Source organism: Pteropus alecto, unplaced genomic scaffold, assembly GCF_000325575.1.
Source record: "Pteropus alecto unplaced genomic scaffold, ASM32557v1 scaffold74, whole genome shotgun sequence".
In the NCBI taxonomy this organism is placed as follows: Eukaryota; Metazoa; Chordata; class Mammalia; order Chiroptera; family Pteropodidae; genus Pteropus; species Pteropus alecto.
In genome coordinates, this window is record NW_006436291.1 from 14,132 (window position 1) to 24,920 (window position 10,789).

At 48.4% G+C, this 10,789-nt stretch overlaps 1 protein-coding gene across 1 annotated transcript; it reads left to right on the forward strand.

Moving 5' to 3' along the window:
• The first annotated feature begins 5,152 nt into the window (after positions 1 to 5,152).
• On the forward strand, positions 5,153 to 10,146 carry SYCE1 (synaptonemal complex central element protein 1). Its single transcript, XM_015590143.1, has 12 exons — positions 5,153 to 5,195; positions 5,796 to 5,855; positions 6,223 to 6,297; positions 6,900 to 6,947; positions 7,194 to 7,248; positions 7,936 to 8,025; positions 8,268 to 8,331; positions 9,122 to 9,188; positions 9,276 to 9,399; positions 9,486 to 9,596; positions 9,741 to 9,840; positions 10,069 to 10,146. Exons 1-12 carry the CDS (start codon positions 5,168 to 5,170, stop codon positions 10,144 to 10,146), a joined length of 900 nt encoding a protein of 299 aa, XP_015445629.1. The 5' UTR covers positions 5,153 to 5,167.
• The last annotated feature ends 643 nt before the right edge of the window (positions 10,147 to 10,789 follow it).

Below are 10,789 nucleotides of genomic sequence, written 5' to 3' on the forward strand. Positions count from 1 at the left end.
GCGGAGTGGGCAGAGAAGGCCGGAGGTAGTGCGGGCACGGCGAGGGCCCCCGTCGAGATCCGGCCTGGGGACGGGCTAGGGTGGGACAGGGAGCGCGCAGGCGGCCTCTTCCTCAGAGTCCGGGCGGTGGCGACGGCCGACGACCCTGGCTTCTCAGGGAGTCTCAGCCACGCCCCCCACGAGAGCGGGCCGGGCCGGTACTCGCATCCCGTTGCCACATTTGCGCCATCTGTCGTCTGCTCAGGCAGCCTAACGTAGGCAAAGGCACCCTTTCGACCGGGTCCTGAGAAGCTCCATCTGCACCTCTTAAAACACAAAAGGGATATTTTCCTGGGTCTGCCACACATAAGGGAATAAGTCCTCACCATTCTCATCGCACACGTCTGGATTTCCCTGTTGCCCCGAAATGGTTCTTACCGGTAAATCTTCTCCCCGAAACTGGGATCCAGACTGGCCCCTGACAGCTTTCCAGTCTTTTCTTCCTGACACCGACCTCGTTGACTGATGGCTCCCACCTCCCCGGGAAACGGGGGACTTGCAGCTCATTTCAATTGCGTAAAAGTACAGCCCAACACAGGGAAAAAAAAAACCAAACCCGAGCCATATCCACCCCTGGATGTTTCATGGGAATTTTCTAAGCCCCACGAAAGTGCAGAGAATTGTACAAGAAACTCCTGTGTGCCATCCCTCAGCTTGTTGGCTCTCTGCTCTTGTTGGCCCATCTGGCCCCCTTGTTAAAATGCTATAATCAACGCATGTCTTGGTCGTACCCTTGGTACACAGCAGGTGTTCCACAACGCTTTTGTGGAAAAAATGTTTGAATCATGGGGTAGTTTAGCACAGAAAGCTTGCTTTGAGCAGGACATGGCACCCAGTGATAGTCTTCAGCTAAGGACAAAGAGCAAAATGGGACAGATGCGCGCACAGTTAAGCACATACTGTGGCCACCACCATGCTAAAGAAGCCTTTTAGTATCTCTGTTCAGGTTCCTCAGATAAGCTAGTATATTCAAATGAAGATTTAATCAACTTCACAAGTGTCTTAATTTGGGCTGCTGTAACAAAAACACGATAGCACGGATGGCTTATAAACTACAGAATTTTATTTCTCAGTTCTGGAGGCAGAAAGCCTGCAGCAGATTTGGGGTCTGGTGAGGACTCACTTCCCCATTCCCGCACAAACCTCTTCTTGTTGTGTTCTTACGTGGTGGAAGGGGTGAGGGAGCTCTCTCGGGTATCTTTTATAGGGGCACTGATCCCATTCATGAGACTCCACCTTCATGACCCTGAAGGCCCCACCTCCTCACACCATCACATCCGACCTCAGGATTTCAACTTGAATTCTATGGGGGACACAAACATTCACACTGTAGCAACTAATAATGAAAAAAATTTAAATGACAATGAGATTTCATTTTCAGTCTATCAGCTTGTTTTTAAGAGGGGGCTAGGGTGCTACTTAGTGTCAGTGACACTTTGGAGACACAGAGTTTCCCATTGTGAGTTGATAGGGACACTAATGGGTAAATGGCTTGGCAGTAGCCCATCTGGTGGAATTTTTAGCATTTAAGTTGCTTTTCCCCCCTTTCTGTCACCTACCTAAGGAATCACATAAAACACAAAGATGCATGGACTGAATACTCATTTAAGCCTAAATGGTAGTAGGAACACGTGAAGGAAGGCTAAGTCCACACATACCCATGCCCAATAGGAGAAACACCTGTACGGTGGATTTCTAAGATGAGGAAAAGTTAAAATTCAGTTAAATTAACCGATACAGCATGATCTTCAAAAAGTATTCTTATGAGAAAGACAAGATAGAAAAACTAATTAGAACACTATAGGTTGCACAGAAAGTTGTCTGGAGGCTGCTTTACTAATTGTTGACTCTGGGATTTGCAGTTTTTGAAGGGAAGGCAGAAGTGAAGGGACATTTTTAATTCTTATTGTTTGATTTTTCTACTAGGACTCCATAGTTACTAGTGGAATTTACAAATGTAAAAGAGAAAGGAAGGGACATTTCTTAAATGCCATTAGAGAATCAGATGTTAATATCCATTACTGTAATTTCTCTCAGTTTTAATAGTACTGTGGTTACTACATAGGGGAGTGTCCTACTTCGGAAATTCACACTGGGGTATTATGGGTAATGAAGCATGGTGTCTGCAACTCATTCTCAAGGTTCAGGATTGTCAGAAAATAGGGGCTCTGGGAGAATGGCATATAGGAGATGTTTATCCTGTTTTTTAAAACTTCTAAGTAAATCTGAAATTATATTAAAACAAAAAGTCAAAAGTGGGCTCATACTACACAAGCTGTTTTGTGCCCTGGCTTTCTTGTTAACAAGGTACTAGATGGTTCAGTCAAATAGTTACAGCTTTCCTGCTCTACGCCTTACCTTATGACAAGCACCAGACATGCAATAGAGAATAAAAACTGGAGGTGCAGCTCACTGCCTAGTCTAGGGAAAAAACGGTTGCCCAAACTGTAAAAGTCATTTTTGACTCACTCAGGGCAATTTATTAACTGTTTAAAATACAGCCACATGCAGAAATGTATGTGGTGAAAAGTAAACATCCTCTTTGTAGGCTGACAGTATATCTTACCTCTTTTTGTAGCCATATGAGATTTTATACTATGTCAATTTAGGTTTTCTTTTAATCTATCTAGGGTCTCTTTCCATGTTAATATATAAGCATCAACCTCCTTTTCAGTGGTTGCACATTATTCTGTTGTAGGGATGAATCGTGAGTTCTCTACTGATGGCCATTCAGGTATTTTTAAAAATTGAGGTGACATTGGTTAATAACATAAGTTTCAAGTGTACAATTCTATAATACATCATCTGTATATTACGCTGTATGCTCACCACCGAAAGTCTAGTCTCCCTCCATCACCATATATTTGACCCCTTTACCTTCTTTGTCCTCCCCCCTTCCCCTTCCCCTCTGGTAACTGCCCTTCTGCCATCTGCGTGAATTTGTTCTGTTTGTTCATTGGTCGCTTTCTGTTTATATCCCACATGAATGAAATCGCATGGCTCTTGTCCTTTTCCGTCTGACTTGTTTTGTTTAGCATAATAATCTCTAGATCTATGCATTTGGTCGCAAGTGGCAGTATTTTATCTGGTGGCTGAGTAATATTCCATTGTATGTATGTATAACATCTTCTTTATCCAGTCATCCATTGAAGGATACTTTGGTTGTTTCTATGTCTTGGCCACCATGAATAATGCCGCAGTGAACATCGGGGTGTATATATCTTTATGAATAAATGTTTTAGAAGTTTTGGATAGGTACCCAGAAGAGGGATTTCTGGGGCATATGGTAATTTTATTCATAATTTTGTGGGGAACTTTGTTTTCCATAGAGGCTGCACCAGTTTACATTCTCACCAGCAGTGTAGGAGGGTTCCTTTTTCTCCACATCCTCTCCAACAATCGTTATTTCTTGTCTTATTGATAATAGCCATTCTAATAGGTGTGAGGTGCTATCTCACTGTGGTTTTGATTTGCATTTTCCAGAAGTTGAGCATCTTTTCATATGTCCTTTGGCCATTTGCATGTCTTCTTGGGAAAAGTATCTGTTCAGATCCTCTGCCCATTTTTAATAGGATTGGTTTTGTTGTTGTTGAGTTGTATGAGTTCTTTATATAGTCTGGATATCAGCTGCTTGTCAGAAGTATTGTTTGCAAATATCTTCTCCCATTCAGTTACTTACATTTCTGTTTTGTTGATTTCTTTTGCTGTGCAGACGCTTTTTAGTTTGATGGAGTCCCATTCTTTTATTTTTGTTTCTACTTTCCTGGCCTTTGGGGTCAAACTCATAAAATCCTCTGTGAGTCCAAGGTCCATAAGTTTAGTACTGATGCTTTTTTTCTGTGTTTTATTGTTTCTGGTCTTATTTTTTAAGTCATCAATCCATTTTGAGTTAATTTTGGTGTATGGTGACAGACAGCAGTCTAGTTTCATTCTTTTGCATGTGGCTTTCCAAATTTCCGAGCTTTATTTATTGAAGAGGCTTTCTTTGCTCTCCTGTATGGTTTTGGCACCTTAGCTGACAATTAGTTGCCTGTTTGTGGATTTATTTCTGGGCTCTCAGTTCCGTTCCATTGGTCTATGTGTCTCTTTTTCTTCCTATACCATACTGTTTTGATTCTTGTAGCTTTGTAATAGTTTGAAGTCAGGGAGTGTGATACCTCTGGCTTTGTTTTTTTCTCACAATTGCTCTGGCTATTTGTTTCCTGCTGTTGACATTAACAAATATTGTTTCAGTGCCATTACCATGAATTTTGAATATTTAAGTGAGCATATTTGATGAATAGACTCCTAGAAGTGGAATTACATCTTCAAAGTGTTGATGTGGCCAAACTGCCCTCTAGAAGGTTGCACTGGTTCCCAGTCTATCAGTGTGTGCCTGCCTGTTTCCTCGCATCACAAACACTGGGCGTTAGCAGACTTCCTAATCTTTACCAGCCTGCTAAGTACAATATATTTTCATCTCTAATTATGACCAAGGTTGTATATCTTTTTAAATATTTATCAGCCACTTGTGTAATTTTTGGTTAACTGTTCTGTCCCTTTCTCCACTTTTCTGTTGAAAGGATTATTTACCTTCTCTATATTGAGTAGTTGTTTGGTTTTTTTTTAAAGTTTTTATTATGGAAAAATTTATATATGAAATTCAAGAACAAAGTATAATTATCCCATGAACCTATCTTTCAACTTTAACAATTATCAGCACTTTAGCCAGTCTGGTTTCCTCTTTATCAACCACTCTACTATTTCATTTCAAAGCATTCCAGGTATCATTGCATATTATCCATAAATATTTCCATGTATTTGTCTAAAAGATATCTAAAAGATACTCTTTTCAGAAAAGAAATCACAATAGCATTGTCACATCTGAATATTAGTTACAATAATTCTTGTTTCATCAAATATCTAGTCAATTTTCAAATTTCCCTGGTTGTGTCATCAGTATCTTTTAAAGTGCAATTGTTTGAATCAAGATCCAAATATGGTCCATTTAGTGAGAATGGTTGAATGTTTAATCTTTCTTAGCCTGTAAGGATCTTCCTTTCTAAGCCTTTCACTCCTATAGGCTTCTGAAATGTTTGGTTTTGTCTTCACAGGGCAGGCCAAGGACTCACAGAACATTGAAGACTTGATGGAAATGGTGAAGAAGTTGCAGAAAGGTCATATGTCCCCTCTATAACTGAGGCTCAGCCTGAGGTTTGGGTTCCACGCCCCATAATTCACAACGTTGGGAAATTTATTCGTTCTCTTACTTTTAAAAGTTAATTCCTCGAAATGAAAATATGGCCCTATTAAAGTGGATGGGAAGAGCAAGCAAAGCATCTCCCAGAGCCCAGTCGCAGCCCACTTGCTGACCACCCGTTTGGCTCCCACTGCGCTCGGTTAAATCCAGGTTTTCCCCTTCAGCTCCCTTCCCCCCACCTCCATCCTGCTGCTCTCTGCTTGCTCACCAGGCTCCTCCCAGCCATGCTCCCACCTCTGTGCCGACTGCCCCGCTCGCACCCCGCACCCCGGGAGTGACAGGTCCTGCCTCTCGATTCGGGGCCCTCTGGAGCCCTTCCTGCAGCTGAAGGAGCACGTCCCGCCCCTTCAGTCTTTCGTCCCGTGCCTATTTCTCTCTTGACTGTAGTCGCCACAGCCTAAGTCAGTATCTCTAGTTATCTGTCCCTTGTTTCCTTTGCCCGGAATGTGAGCCCCTGGAGAGCCCCCACCTGCCTCTGCCTGCCCTGTCATCTCCACTGAACGTCCTCTTCCTGCAGCGGGAAGCCTGGAGCCCAGAGTCGAAGTCCTGATTAACCGAATTAATGAAGTTCAGCAAGGTGAGCTCAAGGGTCTTGGCTTGTTAGCCAGGACCAGCTACGTGATTCGCAGGGCCCAGTGCAAAATGAAAATGCAGGACCCCTTGTCTAAAAACTCCGGAGTAGTTCACCACAGCGACAACAGTATTAAACCAAACACGGGTCCACATAAGTGTAACTGCTATCTATAGTTGCGTGTCCATTATTCCCCTGGCCTTCCTGCCAACTGAGCCTAACGAAAGGGCTGAAGAAGCCTCATTTCCTGCTTGGTAAAAGCTAGGTCCCTCTAGGTTTGCTTTAAGACAAACATGAAATGTCACGGTTTGCAGGGAACAGTGCAGCTGGAAGCCACACTTACACGATGTCTGTCTTCTGCTCTTTGGCACAGCAAAAAAGAAAGCCAGTCAGGAGCTGGGAGAGGCCCGCACTGTCTGGGAGGCCCTGCAGAAGGAACTAGACTCATGTAAGCGTGCCAGGGTTTGCCCAGGGGTCCCCAAAATGTCATACCTCCCTGACACTCAGCATCCTGCTATGGCCAAGGGCCCCTGTCCTCTCTGGTCGCAGGCATTGCAATCTCCCACCCTCCCACGCTTGGTGAGAATGTTCCCAAAACACCCTACAAGCATACTCCCCACTCCGGGCCTTTGCGAGTCTGTTCCCCAGACAGCATAGGTTCCTTTTGCTTAATGTCATCATTCAGCCCTCAGCTCAAATGTCCCATTCTCAGACCTTCTCTAATTATCCCATCTAAAGAGCACCCTGCCCCCACCTGCGTACTTGATGGCTTGATGTATTTCTTCACAGTTCTTAGCCCACTGTTTATTTTTTCTCTCCCCTGCATGTAAGCACACACATTCCGCGGGTTCTCACGGCCACCCTTTATCAACATCAGGGCTATTTGGTGCTTACAGGGAGTGTGGGCACAAGATGAGCGGGGCTTACCTCGAGGGATCCACATTTGGGGTTGGGGCCGTCTCGAAACACCCAGGTGACAGCGGGCGAGCCCCGTCCCTGAGTGCGCAGTGGGTGGCCCCTGATGCCTAAATGTGTTACTGTGTTTTCCAGTGAGTGAAGAAAAAGTACACCTGAAAGGGATCTTGAGCAAAAAGCAAGGTAATTATAGCTATTCCGTCTCCAGGCTTTTGCCTTTGCCAGCGTACGTAAGCTCTCTTCATAGCAGCTGAAGCCTTTTGAAAGCGAATCGGCTTACATTCCTCCTGTGACTTCCATCAAACTTGCAGTAAATGACAAAATCCCATCAGCTGGCCACGAGACCCCGTGTAATGTGGCCCTGTCACCTCTCCCCAAACCTGATGCCTTGACAGGCTCTTACGGAGCCCTCGGTCCCTCTCCCTGCAGAGACCCTGATGACCCTCCGGCTCCACTGTCAGGAGAAGGATGCGGAGGCGCAGAGGTACGAGCTCTGCCCGGGCCTTGCTCTGCCCGCCCCACCCTCTGGTGGGGTGAGGAAGGGACGGGGAGGCCTCAGACCCACCACTCTTACCTCTTGTCACACAGGGAGGCCGATAAGTGTCTTCTTCCTCGGCTCCAGCAGTAGGCAGTTGTGCTAGGGGTGCCTCACTCATTCACTTGCCAGAATATCAATTACATTTCTTCAGCTGGTTTTTATTCTATGAGTTTTACTCTTTCCACAGGCCTCTTGGCTGCCTAATCACTCAATTATCCATCTGTCCCTTCACTTAGGCATTGACCAACCATCTCTCCACCCAGTCTCCCTCCACTCATGCGTTACCCTTCCATCCGCCCAACTATTTGTGCACCCTTTTCGCCACTTCCTGAACACTCGTTTAGCTCATTTTGTGACCAGAGACCCCAAGCCAAGACATACCAAGATTGGAACTGTTTGGGAAATTCAGATGAGATTCACATGTGTGTGCTTATGCACTTGACCATGTCCCTATCGGTCTATCCAATCCTCAAAAAGATATGTCCAGATTTGTAACGTGCTCGTGCGTTACAGAGAAGGACCTCAATCTAGAAGGCTAAGACATTTCAGGAGGAGGAGGCAGAAGCCCTCCCCCAGCCCCATCCTGGGGAGACATTCAGGGGACATGACTGAGGCCGCCTCACCTCTTACCAGGAAGCAAGCCATGCTGCAGGAGTGCAAGGAGCGGATCTCTATCCTGAACTCCCAGATCGAGGAAGAGAAGAACAGACAGAGGAAGCTGAGGTAAGGCCAGTGCCTGAGTCCAGGGATGGGCGTGGCTGCGCTGGGTTTTAGGTGGGGTTAATATAAGGGGCATGGTTAGAGGGTTAAGGGGGTGAAGTTGCTCCCAGCCTCACAAAGAACATGAGCCAGCTCCCCACCCCCACCCCTGGACTCAGGTCTGGGCATGAAGGACCCCACCCTGGGCCAGGTTGGGGTAGTCTGCCTCAACCCATGACCCTGCATCCTGTGTGGTCGGCCCCCAGGTTGGATTTCGAGGAACAGTTGGAGGAACTGATGAGCCAGCACAAGGACCTCTGGGAGTTCCACGTGAGTCACTCAAAGCCACTCTTCCCACCTTCCTCATCTTCCAGGCAGCACTAGGGCCAAAGTTCAGGGCCTTCCTTCCTGTCACCTGCCACACCCAGTTCCTGAGCAAGCCCTGATGGCCACACATCAAAATTGCCCTCAGTTCTGCCTCTCATCACCACCCTCACTGCACCGTTTTCACTCTGCTGGTCCTGCTCGTCCATCCCAGGGGCCTAAGTGGTCCGGAGGGACCTAATGAACTGACGAGGGGTCATCCATCAAGGAGATCCATGGGTGTGTTTGGGGCCATCACAGGCACAGAACAGATGGTGGGAACCAAGCAGGCCAACGTTTGCCACCAGGGAAATCCCAGGCTCCAAACAAGGAAATAAGCAGAGGGAGTGAATGTCGGGAGGGAAGGGCTCCATGAGGAGGCCCCCGAGGGAGGAGGAGCCGCAGTGCCGGGCTGGTAACAGATTCTCCAGAGAGCAACCTGACTTGTAGTATTTGCAGCATCACCTGTGGTAAATACTCGCCCCAGGGCTGACTTCAAAGCTTGCAAGATTCCTGAACATTAACCCCCTCTTGGGCCACCCCAGCTCAGAACCATAGGTATCTGGGCTTAAACAGTTTCAGGCAGACACGATGGCCAGTGCAAGGGCCCAGAGGCTGAACTGTGCCTGGCATAAATGGAGGGCACGAGCAGTAGGAACTGAAGCCTGCTGAGTACAGACTAGGTCCAGGTAGGCATCTCTGAGGTGCATGAGAAGAAGCCAGGAGATGTGATTGGGCCTCCTTTCTACCTTCTCAGAGGCCAGAGCACCTGGCCCAGGAGATTGGCGCCCTGGACAGCAGCAAGGAGCAGCTGCTCAAGGAAGGTGAGGCCCAGAGAATGGCAAGGCCCTGCCCTGCCCAGCCCAGCCCAGCCCGGCCCTTCCCAGCCCACTTGTTCCTTCCCACTGCAGAGAAGCTGGTGGAGGCAAAGCTAGAGGATGTAAGGCATCGTCTGTGCTCCCAGTTTGGGGTGAAGGGCTACTCAGACATCACCGAGGGGCTCTTCCTCCGCAGCCCGGAGGCAGCAAGCGCGGTGTAAGACGGTGGGGGGCAGGGGGGGGACAGGTGGGCGGAGTTGGGTGGAGGGAGGAGGCTGTGGGCACTGACAGCCCCGCCCTCAGGCGTCTGTTTGAGGAGGAGAACGGATTGGCACAGGCGCTCCTGGCGGATGCTGCCCAGCACCACGAGCAGCTGCAGCAGAAGTGCCAGCAGCTGCAGCAGAAGAGGCAGAGGTGGGCCTGGAGCCCCTGCCCCATTTCACAAGGGGAGGGTGGCTGAGGTATTTTCTGCCCCATGCCAGCCTCAGTCTCCTGGTCTGGTCACATCCTCTTGTCCCTCTGCCTCCCCACCCTCCAACCCCACCCCTTTCTGTCCAGGCTGAAGGAGGAGCTGGAAAAGCTCGGACTGCAGGTCCCTGCTCAAGCACAGAGCAAGCAGGAGGATGGGGCTGGCCCAGCAGAAGCTGTGAGCCCTGGAGTAAGGTGGCAGGGAACAGAGACAGCTCATGAAAGGAGCTAGAGGGCGGGAAGGCATGGAGGCTGTCCGGGGAGTCCTCAGTGGTCTTTGTGGAAGGGTATTCCCAGAGGGAGAGCCAAGGCAAAGGTACTGAGGCTGGCAGTGGTGGGGTAGGAGGGGGCGGGCCCCAGGGAGGTGTGGGTACAGGGATGCATGGAGATTGCCATCTCAGACACTGACCTCCCACAGGCCAATCCCAAGCTTCTTGGAGTCCGTGAGGAGAAATACCCAGAGCTGTCCACTAAGAAGAGCCTGATACCCTCCTAGGCAAGGAGGACCCTCCCTGCCCTAAAGCTTACTTCATGGGCTTCTGGAAATAAAGGCACAGTTTCAGTACAACTGTCTCAGCTGAATCTTTGCGGGGGGTTGGAGCTGTCCGGCCCAAGACCCCTGGCCCTTGAGAGAAGTGAAGCATTGGCTACACTCTCCCTCTTGGACTCAGCCAGAGTCCCACTGCAGGCACTCAAGAAATGCTTCCCTAACCTCGTAGTCTCTGGTCAGCTCACCTCCAGGACTTGACACATGACTCTGAGTCCCCAGGCAGAGGGGATGCAGGCTGAGACCCCATCACGGTGGACCCAGGGGTTCTGTGAACCCATCCTGTGATAGTTTCTTCAATTCTTAGGTTTGGACTACACAGAACCCCAGAAATCCCATCAACGAGGACCAAGGTGCTGGGGACCTCAGACAGTCAGTTACAATCAGTGGGCCCACAGCCCCCACCGATTAGCTGAGAAAAAGAAATGTAATTGGAGGCTAAGTGCAGTTTGTGCTCATGGGCACCAAACATGACAGGCACTTGTTCCATAACGTGTTAAGAGATCCTCGGCGTGCTAGAAGCCACTTACCCAGGGCTGTGCACCCGAGGCAGGCTTCCGATCCACCCACATGCATCGACCCAGTAAAGGAA

Excerpts from the sequence above, each read along its gene's own strand:
- SYCE1 (XM_015590143.1), top strand. The coding sequence starts at position 5,168 with ATGGAAATGGTGAAGAAGTTGCAGAAAG. Across the intron at positions 7,249-7,935 it reads AAGGATGCGGAGGCGCAGAG|GAAGCAAGCCATGCTGCAGG; the intron begins GTACGAGCTCTG and ends ACCTCTTACCAG. Across the intron at positions 9,400-9,485 it reads CCGGAGGCAGCAAGCGCGGT|GCGTCTGTTTGAGGAGGAGA; the intron begins GTAAGACGGTGG and ends CCCCGCCCTCAG.